Here is a 14282-nt window from a genome sequence, read left to right as displayed (position 1 = left end):
AAGTTAGAATAAAGCTGGAGAGAAGTAGGAATGAGGCGAACAGAAATGTATGTTTTGTATTTATATGAGAAGTAGTTTCCTATCTTGCTAGCATGTGACAGTTATGACAAAAATCACTCAGAGAAGCTTGAAGCTTTGAGAACAAGCCAAATCCTCTGCCTTGGAAAGCAAACTGTAATCTCAAAGATCAAGTGAGGAGAGAGAACATTCACCTGACATGGGCGCTTTCCAAGCAAAGTGGAAAGCAGATGATGCTAGGAATATACAAGAAGCTGCTGCGGGAAGTCTGATGGCAATTACCACCTGTAAGTCCTTTTCTTCTTTCCTGTTCCCAGAGGTAAATAAAGGACAACATACTAAAGAGATGGTTATGTAAATATCACATGGGGCCTAATGCCCCAACATGGGCCCCCTACCAGTCAAACTCGAGAGGCCAACTTGAAGCAATTCTTAAATAACTGAGGGAAAGATCTGCTCCTCTGAATGATCCAACAGCCCCCAAGAAGACACCTTCGACTAGATGCAAATGGGATCAAGCTCTACTCACGCATGACTTCCATGACCCGGTGGCGCAGAAAGGTACGGCTGCTCTGGAGGGCTCCAAAACGTTTCAAGTCCAATTCCCAGATGCTTTCTGATGGATAACCATGCACCATCCATTCGGCGAGGTACCTGTTTAGATGGGGAAGTTGCTGGGCCTCAGATGGGATACTCTCCTAACTGTACTAGGAAACAAGAACCAACAGAATCAAACATCCTGTCTTGTCACAGACTGGTTGAGAAATTCTGGGCCATTTCCTTAATTTTTCTGAAGAAACAAACACGGATCCATCTGCTGCTCTGAAATCTGCTATGACAATCTTAGTTCTAATGATAAGGTTCCCTAGAAAGTGTTTTAAGACATAAGTGACATCTATGAAAAACATACTTTATTCATACATCCAATGGGCTTTTTCTGGAAAACCTTCAGGAGGTTATACATCTATCTGATCATATCTCTGCTTTTGGTAACTCCTCTTCCATGACTGTTTTCAGAACCATTCTACAAGTCACTCAAGAAAAGTGGCCTCAGTTAGTTAAGCTTCCGACTTCGACTCAGGTCATGACCACACAGTTCATGAGTTCAAGCCCCGCATCGGGCTCTGTGCTGACAGCTTGCAGCCTAGAGCCTGCTTTGGATTCTATGTCTCCCTCTCTCTCTACCCCTTACCCACTCACACTCTGTCTCTCTCTCTCAAAAATAAACATTAACAAAAATTTTTTTAATTAAAAAACAAAATGGCCTCGGGGTGCCTGGGTGGCTCGGTTGGTTAAGCTTCTGACTCTTTTCAGTCAGTTCAGGTCATGATCTCATGGTTTGTGGTTTGAGCCACGTGTCGGGCTCCACACTAATAGTGCCAAACCTGCTTGGGATTCTCTCTCTCCCTGTCTCTCTGCCCCTCTCCCACCAGTCTCTCGGTAAACTTAAAAAAAAAAAAAAGTTGCCTCATTGATAAAAAAAAGCAACTTTTAATTGTGGCAAAATACAAAGAACATAAAATCAACCATCTCAGTCATTTCTAATTGTGAGGTTCAGTGGCATTAAGTACACTGACACTGCTGTGTAACCATCACAACCATCCACCCCCAGAACTCTTCATCTTCCCAAACTGAAACTCCATCCACCTGAGAAGCAGTTCCTCTCCATTCCTGTCCACAGCCTTGGCAACCACTGTGATACTGTCTGTCTTCATGAACGGTACTGCACACAGTATTCGTCCTTTCTGACTGGCTTGTTTAATCAGTGTGTGATTTTTTTATTACATATACACATACATGTTTGTTTGTTTATTTTGAGAGAGAACAGAGAGGAAGGGAGAAAGAATCCCAAGCAGGCTCCACACTGTCAGTGCAGAGCCCAATGTGGGGCTTGAACTCACAAACCTTGAGATCATGACCTGAGCCAAAGTCAGGAGTAGGCAGCTCAAGCAACCGAGCCACAGAGGTGCCCCATAATCAATATGTAATTTTTAAAGAAAACTTGTACTACTCAACATGATCGTCTGTGTCACTCACCATACTTACTGTTTACAAACTCAAATGCACACTCAAAGGATCAAAACAGCTGAAAAGTACATCCCACAGGCTAATTCCAAAAAGAGTTACTGAAACCCTGTGCACAGTGACACTGCCAGAATATCCCACAGTGATTACTCTGAAGGGGACAACTCCCAAATGAGGTGTATCTCCTCCTTACTATCAACACACCGGATTATATACACACACTACACACCATATTAGTAACAAGTAACTCTGGGAAGCACAGCAGAGCCCAGCAAGCAGAGTCTAATCAAGAGAGACTTACCTTCCAGCCCCTCCTGCAAACGACAGGCCAGCAGAGTTCATTCCCACCAGGACGTAGTAGCCCTGCACTGCCGGAGACTCGCCCATGATGCACCTCATGTCTGGGGTGAAGGTCTCGGGGCAGTTGACCAACTTCATGATCTCCAGAGTCTCCAGTTCTGGCATCCGACGCAGGAGGGAACTCAGCAGGGGCTCTGAGCCATAAAAACAAACCCAAATAGAGTCCTCAGCTTTAGGGAATTCAAAGACTTCCAACTCCTTATACTTTCCTACTCCCTCTCCTTTCAGAAAATCACTTGAAAGGGGTTTTCTCAGAAGAGCCAAATGGGCCCTAGATCAGAAAGTAGAAACCCCGGTGTAATTAATGGACACACCTACAAAGCGCGTGGCATAAAGACTAAGAAAAAAGACACTTCTTTGCAAAGGCCAGGAGCTATGGAAGGGCACACAATACATGTGACTACAGATAAGATCTCCAAGGGATTGCTGTTTGTGGAAAGCTCTTCAGTGACACTCGAGGAGACACAGGATAAAGGCAAGGATTTCCACAGTTGGAAAAGCTGCAGAAGACAGGACCTTGGCCTGTTTGAAAATAAGTCCATCATATGGGACAGTGCTAAGAAATGAAGGCAGACTAAAGCTGGCTGGTGGGTACACAGAAGGTTCTGTATACTATTCTCTCCACTTCTGACAGTTTAAAATCCCTCAGAATAAAAAGTTTATTTTTAAAGGGTCCATCAAGGGTTGGGAGGCAAACTCTTCATTATAGACAGTTTCTTATCTTTCGAATTTGGAAACATGGGCCTTTATTAACTATCCAGTAAATAAAATTATTACAAAACTGAGTAGAACATAAATATCGAATCACTGTGAGGCACACGTGAAACTAATACAGTACTGTAGGTCAGTTCTTCAATAAAAACAAAAACCGAGTAAAAGACTGTATTAACAAAACAATTCTGCTTTCTAAAAACGTCTTCAGTCTTACATGCAGTCCTACACAAAAGGTTTCCTCCTAGCCTAGAATTTCAGCAATGATTTTAGTTAAGTAATAAGCCTGGGGTCCCCTAACCAAGATTTTCATCCCCCGAATCCAGTACCCAGTGACCGCAGCCTTAGACCAGGCAGACCCTGTGGACTGGCTTCTGAAAGCACCTCATGGGGCTGTTACAAAGATCAAAGAAGAATCTCTTCTTGAAAATGCTTTCAAAAAGATGGCATCTTACACAAACACAGGGCATTATAGTTATCCCGTAGCTCACACACCAAAGTGATCCCAGTCTTCCTGCAGATTCTGAATTTCCAGCTGGTTCTTGCCCTCAGTAAATATTGGCTTCGGGTTCTTCTCAAAGCCCCCAGACAAGATGCCACCCTGCCAGTTCCGGATATAAATTCTTCCATCAGCATCCACAACAGCTGAGGAAGAGAAATGACAAGGGAGTCGGGGGTGGGGTGAGTAGAAGGGAAAAGCAAGGTTTAGAGGCAAGCCAGCTTTCTAAAGGGACAGAAAAAAAGCAGAACAAAAACGCCTACTGGCTCTGTTAGTGAAGAGCATCCAGTGAACACAGAGCTTTCAAGGTGATGGGGGAGGATCCTCCCTCTCAGATTACAGTGGAGACTATTTCTCTATCCCTGACCTGCTTAGTTCCCTAGAAGCTCTGTCTAGTCTTCACAACCAGACTATGGAACTGCTGTAATGACCGTGAAAGCCTAGCAGAAAGGGGGTACGGCGAGCTCATTCTAGGGGTTGAGACCTGCCACGTGACGTCAAGCCCTCTCCTGTGGTGCTTGGGGTCCCTGAGCAACCTGACTCTGTAGCTTACCTATAAGCTCTCTACAACATATGCCATTCAAGTCAAAAACTCCAGGTTATATTCCAAATATTCTCCATTTGGACCTCTGTTTGGGAATGCAATTAGCTTACAAAACTAACAAACCAAAACACGGCTTCAGCGGAATGCCCGTTTTATCCATCCTTTCGTAAGGAGTTCTTACGGGAAAGTTAGGATTGGGTCCGCCTCCCTCTAACATGCTTCAGAAAAGACAAGGCTCTCTCAAGCAGAGTCTGTCCTTAGCACAAAGTCTTCCTTTTCAGAGGACAGAACAGTGGCAAGGAAATGAGATTAAAGACAAAGCGTAAGTCCTCACTTGGTGTGTTGCTCTGCAGAGGGGTCTCCAAGGGGCGAGTCAGAAGGTAGAAGTGTTCGCAGGCATGTAACGGGATACTAACCGGCTCCTCGTTGGACAGACCCAGCTCGTATGCCCACTACAAACGGACGGATTGATTTGTGGGTGGGAAGAGGAACAGAAAGACAAATGAGCAAGTTCAGCCGCTTGAAAAGAGTTTAATTCAAGTGGCCTATGTGTGCTCTTGTCCCAACGTCTGGGGCGGGAAGCCACACTACAGCCTGCTTTATTTAGCTCAGTTCATGGAGGGGAGCAACACCAGGCTTGTTAAACCATAACCATTCTTCTTTTTTTTTAACCATAACCATTATTCTTATACCAAAGAACGACAGACTTAGGAGCTCGTGGGGGGCAAGTGAGGCCCTTCGAACAAAATGCCTGACCTCAACTACAAACTCCGAATACCATCATATGTGATCTTCATGAGGCAAAAAGTACCCGTAGGTCACCTGAAGATTGTCGAGTGGAAGACAAGGCACCAGTATGCCTTAAAAGTAGAAGCAGCTTAGTGCTCTGAACTGAATCCAGGCTCCTGACACAAAAGATAGCCTAATACTTATGTGCTAGGTTGTAGAATAAAATGAAATACCACAGGAAGACCCAACAACGAGGATGTGTCAATGCCCAACTGTTTTTGTGGCCTTCCTGGGCAGGAGAGCACGCATTAACCCAGGGTGGAGGAAGGAAAAGGTCACGACAGTGCTTTTCCTTGAGGACTAGCTACAGGCTTCTGATGGAGCGCACGAGAATTCTGAGGTTTCTAGTCCAAACAATAGGTGGTCCCTGACACCTGCTTAGTCCGTCACAGTATTAACCTTATGTCTTCACGCCCCAAATCCCGGCAGTGACTGTTGTTACGTTAGATCAGTGACCCAGTGTTGTTGCTAACCTACCTGACCAGCACAGTTGACAAAATACTGGCACTCAATCTGTCCTTTATCGGTCTCCACGCCGGTTACTTGGCCTTTTTTGACCATTACATGAAGCACGCTTGTACGGTCATAGATCTGCACACCTGTTCCAAGGTAAAGAAAGAGGCAGTGCATCCATCTTCGGATGGCCCAGAATTAAGGCAGCAGCAGATTCTGCAGCAGATTCTAAACCCGTGAGAAATGATGAAAAAGCCAGGTCAATGCTTTAATTTAAAAACACAAGAACTTCCAGGAACCACATCCTGGGGCAGTGTCCATGGGCCTCTTCCATGACTGAAAACAGCAGGTCATTTTAGTACACAATTCAATTCTAGGAACCATAAAAGGGGGAGGGGAGAAGAAGGTTAAATAGGGCGTCTTAAATCCAAATCCACCCACACCATGAATCAGCTCATCCAAAGTGCAGAACACCATGGACACTACTTAGTCTTCCCCTCATTCATTCCAAACCCAGGACATGACCAGCTTTCGGACTCAGTCCCCACCAGGTCTTCTGCCCTTGGAGCTTCTCATGTTCTGTTGGGGGGGAATTCCCCTAAGTTTGAACTTATGGTCATTACTAAAAAGCAGTTCCTTAGAACTTTAATAAGAAAAATGTGGCCGTGAGGAAAAACACTTATTAACTTAAGAGAGGATATTCAAACAAACATTCTAAGAGCCAGTGTTCAAATATGGAAGCCGAGTTGGGGTCACTGCCGATTGGGAGACACCTTCTTACATGACCTCTTTCCTCCTCACCCAGAAACATGCTTACCATTTTGGGAGGCAGCACTTGCCAGGGCAAGAGCCACATCAGCAGAGGACACCACCGCATCCTCGGGAACATGCATGGCCCCCACCAGGTCGTGCACGTTTAGGAGAGGGTGAAGTTCGGCCACTTTCTTGGGGGAGATGATCTCAGAAGGGATGCCTATGACACTGCCACAGAACACAAGGGGACAATGACATGCATGGCCCTCTGGCAGAGGTCAGTCTGACAGGAGTGTCAGGACAGGCTTCTAGTCTCATACATACTTCAGCCTGGAGTTGATACGCTTCAGGGAGATGAGCCGGTCCTGAGTTTGGGCCAGAAAGATGGAGCCTGTCCTTATGTAACCTGGAAGGAAAACCAGCCCAGACTGAGCAGACCAGGCCAGCTACAGGGATCAGGTGGGCGAGCCCACTAGGTAACAGGTTAGAAGACCCGTGAGCAGCCCTGGCATAGCCCCATCCAAACATACTCAGCTGGGGTTTGGGGAGGAGTGAGTAGGATTTTAATGTACATCTTAAATAATCACTCTATTTTTTTAAATGTTTGTTTATTTTTGAGAGAGAGAGACAGAGCATGAGTGGGGGAGGGACAAAGAAAGAGGGAGACAGAATCTGAAGCAGGCTCCAGGCTCTGAGCTGTCAGCACAGAGCCAGAGGTGGTGCTCGAACTCATAAACCGTGAGATCATGACCTAAGCCAACGTTGGATGCCTAACTGACTGAGCCACGCAGGTGCCCCTTTAAATAATCACTCTTAAAGTAAAAATGAGAGATAACTGTTGCTACAAAGCCTTTGGGAGGGGAATGTACCCCCAGAACCCACCTCTTTCTTTGGTCTTTTTAGGCTTTCTCCTCGTGGTTTAGGTGGGAGTATGGCCCCAAATGCAGGCCACTCACAACATGGGCACCCAGGAGCTACACCCACCCTGTCCTTCCCTAGCATAGCCAATGGGCATGTAGCCAAAGTTCAGCCAATCAGACCCCCTGGGATACCGGGTCTGGAGCAAGTGGGTGAATGGCTGGAGGCCAGTCATCTCGGAAGCAGCAGCGTCCTGGCCAGACCGGCCCTGTTTCAGTTGAGGGGCTACCTGTTGTGGGCTTCCCACGGCCTGGCCTCCACGTTGCCTGCTCCAGCCGGCAGCCTCCTGCCAACTCACTGGCTCCGAGGGCCTTCCAACAAACTCCTTTTGCCCACGCTGGCCAGAGTTGATTCCTGCTCTTTGCAGTCAACATATATGACGCACCCGTGATCATGCTTTGGTCAGTGATAACCGCCCTAATGTGCAATGACTCTCAGTTCTAACGATGAAAAAACTGAATCAGCTACCATTTTGGTTTTTTTTTTAATTTTTTAAATGTTTATTTATTGTTGACAGAAAGAGACAGACAGCATGAGCAGGGGAGGGGCAGAAAGAGACAGAGACACAGAATCCAAGTAGGCTGTAGGCTCTGAGCTGTCAGCACAGAGCCCAATGTAGGGCTCGAACCCACTGTGAGATCTCACAAACTGTGAGATCATTACCTGAGCCCAAGTTGGATGCTTAACTGACTGAGCCACCCAGGCACGCCTCAGCTATCTTTTAAAAAGGCACTACAAGAGGATCATTTAAATATTTCCCTCATCTCTTTTGAAACCATCAGATAAATATGTCCTTCCCTGACATGACAAGAATGTCTACCTAAGTTTGGAGAACTGAAATTTCAGAGAATGGCTTTTAAAAACTATAGCTAGGGGAGCCTCAGTGGCTCCATCAGTTAAGAATCCGACTTTGGCTCAGGTCATGAGCAGAGCCTGCTTCGGATCCTCTGTCCCCCTCTCCTACCCCCCCCTCCCCACCCTGCTCATACTTTGTCTTTCAAAAATAAACATTAAAAAAAATTTTTTTAATAAAAAATAAAAACTGTAGCTACACCAGACCAGTGCAGTGATCCTGGCCAGTAATTCACTGGCTCATCACACTCTGAATCTCACTGCAAAGGGTTCAGCAGTCACTTCCTACTTACTACCAAAGATCCCACATGGGAGGAGAGTGTCACTGTATACAAAGCTACACAACACATCGCATTTCACACATGATGTCAAATTGTGCTCTTCCCAACAGAACCACCTGTGATAACAACATATCACCTGTTAACAAGATTAATGGTCTGTTGTTTTCCCACAGAGGACTTTTAAAGTTTGGTCTAGAGCTTTCTGACACAAAATTTCCTGTCACAGGTGTGAAGCCATAAAATAGAACTCTTACATTCAATAAGAACAAAGTACACATCTAATATTAAAAGACGAGTTAGAAAAGAAATATAAATAGCCAATAAACCCACAAAATAATGTTTAAAAGAAAGAGATGCAAATTAGGATCTGATAACTTCTTCCATCTCTCAGATTAGCAAAAAGAATAATACCCAATGTTGGGTGCCTAGCTGGCTCAGCGGGTAGAGCCGGCAACTCTTGATCTCAGGGTCATGAGTTGGAGCCCCATGTTAGGCACAGAGATTACTTAAGAAAAAAATAATATAAAAAATAATACCCAGCGTTGAAAGACTGAAAAGATATAACTGCTCTCAAACACTTATGGTGAGAGGGTGGCCCTTTCAGAGGATGATCTGGCAATACCTAGCAGAGTTTAAAATACACACACTCTTTGCTCAAATTATCCACCTTTTAGAAATCTATCCATTAGAAATAACAAGAGAAAACAAAGATATACTGACAAGGATCTTTACTGCATCATTATTTAGAACAAAAAAAAAAAAAAAAAAAGAGGAAACTATGGGGTGCCTGGGTGTCTCAGTCGGTAAGTGTCTCACTTCGGCTCAGGTCATGATCTTGCGGTTCGTGGGTTCGAGCCCTGGATTGGGCTCTGTGCTGATAGCTCAGAGCCTGGAGTCTGCTTTGGATTCTGTGTCCCCCCTCCTTTCTGCTCCTTCCCCACTCATGCTCTATTTCTATCTCAAAATAAACATTAAAAAAAAGAGTAAAAAAAGAAGATGAAACTATAACGTCAGGTAATGGGAAAATGGATAAACAAACCAACACATACTATGGCACATTCCTCTGCAGGTATAAACGAAGACGACGAGTTATTTATATGAGCTGATTTGAAGAGCACTCAATAAAACACGTTCATTTAACTATTACTTTAACGTTTTTATTTTTTTTATTTTTGAGACAGAGAGAGACAGAGCATGAACAGGGGAGGGTCAGAGAGAGAAAGAGACACAGAATCTGAAACAGGCTCCAGGCTCTGAGCAGTCAGCACAGAGCCCGACGTGGGGCTCGAACTCACGGACCGCGAGATCGTGACCTGGCTGAAGTCGGACGCTTAACCGACTGAGCCACCCAGGCGCCCCTCATTTAACTATTATTAAGAATGTTTCTGGGGGCGCCGGGGTGGCTCAATCAGTTAAACTCTGACTTTGGCTCAGGTCAAGATCTCACGGTTCATGAGTTCAAAACCCGTGTCGGGCTCTGTGCTGACAGCTCAGAGCCTGGAGCCGCTTTGGATTCTGTGTCTCCCTCTCTCTCTGCGCCCCCCACCACCCCCGCTTGTACTCTGTCTCTCAAAAATTAATAAATGTTTAAAAATATTTTTTAAAATATTTCTGTATTTGAGGAACAAGAAAGTAACACAGAGTGGAGAAATAATCCCCAATAAAAAGATGGGACAAAGAGCATATGATAAACTGTTAAATAAACAGCACCGACAAAGGTAAGGCAAAATTTAGAGAAAAAAGATCCGCGTGGGCTACATGGTCTGGAACAGGCACTGCATGAAGTACTGATGTGTCAGAATATTTAAGTAGGGAACATACCCCTCACGTAAATGAACTATTTTCAGAAGATTAGCATGTAGTATCCTAATCGTGAAGTCCAGGTTGTACACAGGTCACTCGTCTTCATTTAATGTCTCAAAACCAGCCCACTGACTGGCAGCGATCCAAGTAGCACACACCTGCGCATTCTGCCGGGTAACAGAATTTTCCATCGGGGTACCCCAAGTCACCTTTCACTGCACCACCGCTAAACTGCACTGGGGGTGACGGATTGACTGATCCCCGGACTCTCCCTTGCCTGACTTCCGTGCTGTCCCACAAGCATCAAGGGGATACAGGACCTAATAAGGGTTTCGTGGTGACCCAAAACTCAAGTGAAACTGTTTTACCTTACGGAAAAGAGGCCTAGGACCTGATTCCTCTGGCACCCAACCAGCTGAGCACCACAAGGCCCGGCAAAGCACGAGGAACTGAACCGGTGGACCGGAAGTCAGCAGTTCTGGCGCTGGGCCCATTACACGGACCCTCTGCTGACTCAATCCCTGGTAGATACCCGATTCAAGTACCGGTTGCCATCAAGTTAAATCCAACCCAGAGGGACTCTTCCCGCCTGTCCTGCACGTATCCCGCATCTTCCCTAACAGAAGCCAGAGACGGTGCAGCGGCAGGCACCACGCACATTTACCATCTTCACTCGCGAGTCCTCGCCTCTCAAAAGCAAGCCTGGCCGAGAGCGAGGACACCACGGGAGTCGGGCTCATCTACCGGGCAGGGACCAGGGTGAGGCGGCTGAGGACCCGCTCTCAGCACTGGGCCAGCACAGGGCCGGCCGGGGAACCGTGCTCACGTGCCCAAGCACGTACAGCCTCTTCCTGCCTGCCTGTAGCTCCTCTCCTGGCATCTCCCTTTCTCCACTGCCACATCTACCCAATCCTGTTACAGGACGCTCATCTTAACCCAGAATTGACAAACAACGTCACACTTCACCAGAGTGCGAATTATATGAAAGGGAAAGCTATAAAACCGTAGTCTGTCGTCAGAATCTCTAATGATTATAATCTCACCTTCCCCAGTGAAAACTGTGTCATACGCCACATAATTTCCAGTTGGCCGGCAAAGTGAGCCACAGGCCGTGCGTACCCCGTGACCACATGGCAGAGCCACCTCAGCTGGCACACAGATCGAGCTACCGTCCTTGTCAGGAGGGGTCTTGACTTCCCTGTGATTTGAATCACGCAGGTGTTCTGAAGAGCAGCCCTGAGCTACACGAGCGACTAGGCCCAGCTACTCGCTTAGGGCAATTCCCGCGGCCACCAAACGGTTTCACCAGCTACGACACAGGCTCAACCCTGGGCTTCTGGCTAGTCCGTCACCTCGCGACAAGCTGACAGACCTGCTTCCTACTTGTTTTCATATGGGACCGCCCCATAGCCTGGTCTCCCCGTCCTACTTGCTCCGGTCGTATTCGGCTCACGATTCCCCGGGTTCCTTTCCCTTGGGGACGCACACAAGGGGTAACATACGCTTAAGCTTTACAGTCACAAATATCCTTAAGCGCAACTGGTGAAATTCAGTGGCTCAGACTATGATTTCACTGTCAAGCACCAAAACTTAAGCACTTCCTTCTCTTCCTCCTTCAGGAGCCAGATGTGGCCACCTAATATATACTTCAGAGAGTGAAATAGGAAATGGCACAGGAAACCTTTCACATCATAGGAATTCTGGCATCTGGATAGGATCCGAGATAATGACCGAATCCCCTCGATAGATAAGGAAACGGCAGACAGCTCAACACGCTCACACACTTGCCCGAGGTAAGACCAGGACGAGTGCAGAGCTCGGACTGAAACTCAAGCCTCAACTAAAATCCCCAGGCAGGCTTGGTGTCGGACCGCATATGGTACTGAGTGAAAGAGTCCGGGCCACAGGCAGACCAGTAAATGGCAGGGTACCTGCTTACCTGTTTGGATCCCTGTTTCTTGCTCTAACTGCTGGTAGAGTTTGTTGGAATAGTCTGCCATCTTCTGCTCGATGGTCAAGTGCCTGGCGGTGCTCAGGATGCCGGCACAGAACCTCGTAGAGCCAGCGGCCAGCCTGCGGGATGGATCCAAAATGCTCTTAGGTAGACTCGCATATCTGTGAATGCAACTAGTTCAAAGACCCTCATTACTGGCACCGACCGTAATATCAAAAGATGGAAACCTAAATATCCCGACAGGAGAGGGATTTCAAATGTTGGCGTTCACCTACACGACGGGACGCCGCGCAGCCATAAAGAAGGCACGAGAATGCTCTTCTGCAACAATATGGGAATCCGAATGAAAACAGCATGGGAGGAGCACTACTTAATATGCCACTAACTTGTACAAAAAAAGAGAAAAAAATAGCACGTGAAGACCCACGTACACACGTACACACTGACCAACACGTTTGCTCATATACACGGGGGGTGTCTGCAACGACACACTAGGAACTTAATTTGCCTCCAGCGAGGGAAACTTCAGCTAGAAGTCAGGGATGAGAAGCAGACTTTCCCTGCACACTCTTTTACAGTTTTTAATTCTGAATCGTGTAAATGCATTGCCTATTCGGAGAGAATTACAACAGACTTGTTAGACGTCATTCAATTTCTGGTAGGCAATAGAACAAAAAAGGACTGTAAGGGAAAGTGAGACAACTTGTACCAAGTACGAACCTTAGTCAGTAATAAGGTATCCATATTGATTCATCATATTTAACGGTAACCCCAACCTGAGATGTCAGTCCCAGGTGCACACAGGCGTGAGGCACACGGGAACTCGGTACAACCTTTGCATTTGTTCTGTAAATCTAGCACGGCTCTAAAATAAGTTAATTCAGTGGGGGGAAAAAAAGGAACAGAAAGAAGACAGGATGCAGCCAATTTCATTTCCGCCCATAGAGGGAGCTCCAGAGCCACGGGGTCTATGTTGCCATTTGACGGCCCCTACCCGGAGAACAAGATGGTAAGATGTGCCTGGACCCTGAAATACAACGCACCCTCTTCGGATACTCGGCTCCGCGGCATCTGCCACCTCTCTCAGAGCCCAAAAACACGGGTATTGCACATCGCGAAACCATGGACAGGAGATTTCGCCTTTCCGTGACTGTTCTCATGCTACTTAGCGACAGGTTAGCCACTGCCGGGACAGGTTACCGGGAGCAGAGGGGGTGAGGGAAGCCCACGCAGTTGGTGCAACATGGCCCCAAGCCGGGTCCCGTCTGGTCCTTACCTGCCCTGCTCCAAAAGGACAATATCCTTCCAGCCCATCTTGGAGAGGTGATAGGCCACGGATGTGCCCATGATTCCACCGCCACAGATGACCACCTGTGCCTGGGCAGGCAGGGCGACAGAATGCGCCTCGGCAGCTGGCGCACCGCTTCTCCCCGACGACCAGTTCTGCCATCCTCGGCCGGTCCTTTGTCTCCGGGCCACCGACAGCAACCGGGAAAACATCACGTCTGCCAGTCAGCAGCTCGGAGATGTGCTCCCACTCGGCCAAAGAGGAGATTCTCCCCAATTCAAACTAGACAGAGAAAGCAAACAGATTTCATTCCACTGTACTCAGTGCGCCGGAAGAGTGACAAAAGAAAAGGAGGCAACAGAGAATGATAATCATCATGTCTCATCCAGACAGAGGCACAAGCACATCCAAAGGCCCTGAGGGGAGGCACACCTTAAGGAGTCCGAGCACAGAAGGGAGGCCAGTGTGCCCACAGCTCGACGGCAAGGCACAGTCGACCAGAGACGAGGCCGGAGAGGCAGGCAGAAAGCAATGACACAAGCGCTTGGATGCCTCACGAGGAGCTGGGATTTTACTCCAAGTGCAAAGGAAAATACTAAAGCAGGGAATGAAATGATCTGATACGCTTTTCCTAAGATCAGCCTGGCTCCACAGTGGGGACTGGACTGGAGGAAAGGCAGGGCTAGGAAGCTACCGCAGGCGTCCAAGAGGGAGGGCACGGTGGCTCACACAAGGATGGTGGCGGTGGAGTCAGAGCCATGACTGGATTGTTGTGGATGGTGAAATGACAGTACTTAACTTGCCAACAAACCGGATGTTAAGATGGGGAGCGGGAGAAAGACGGACGATGGCAAAGTTTCCAGGTTAAGCGACGGGTGCCACGTCCTAAGGTGTGAAGGACTAGGGATGCGGAGGGAGGCGGGAAGGAGAGGGAGAGGGAGGCGGTGAGGGCGCGTGCGCGCATACCGAGGTGTCAAGGGCGAGACACCTAGCAGGCATCCACGTGGAAGTGCCAAGCAGCTAGATAACCAGGC

At 47.4% G+C, this 14282-nt stretch overlaps 1 protein-coding gene across 4 annotated transcripts in view; it reads right to left on the bottom strand.

Moving 5' to 3' along the window:
- Positions 1–14282, bottom strand: part of LOC125152857 (pyruvate dehydrogenase phosphatase regulatory subunit, mitochondrial) — a 37293-nt gene that overhangs the window by 17263 nt on the left and 5748 nt on the right. For 2 of the 4 annotated variants that reach the window (XM_047835393.1, XM_047835394.1), the window contains exons 2-10: positions 13237–13530; positions 11946–12079; positions 6477–6558; positions 6217–6380; positions 5424–5545; positions 4492–4609; positions 3610–3759; positions 2345–2537; positions 548–672 (exon numbers count right to left, since the gene is read on the bottom strand). In XM_047835393.1, the coding sequence (XP_047691349.1) occupies positions 548–672; positions 2345–2537; positions 3610–3759; positions 4492–4609; positions 5424–5545; positions 6217–6380; positions 6477–6558; positions 11946–12079; positions 13237–13460 (1312 nt within the window). In that variant the 5' untranslated portion in view covers positions 13461–13530. Of the gene's footprint in view, positions 1–547; positions 673–2344; positions 2538–3609; positions 3760–4491; positions 4610–5423; positions 5628–6216; positions 6381–6476; positions 6559–11945; positions 12080–13236; positions 13531–14282 lie in introns of those variants that run through there. The other 2 variants (XM_047835395.1, XM_047835396.1) reach the window with 2 other exon arrangements.

The sequence above is a fragment of the Prionailurus viverrinus genome, chromosome E2 (assembly GCF_022837055.1).
Source record: "Prionailurus viverrinus isolate Anna chromosome E2, UM_Priviv_1.0, whole genome shotgun sequence".
NCBI classification, from domain to species: Eukaryota; Metazoa; Chordata; class Mammalia; order Carnivora; family Felidae; genus Prionailurus; species Prionailurus viverrinus.
Note: the sequence above shows the minus strand (reverse complement) of the source record. Positions and strands in the feature narration are given on the sequence as shown.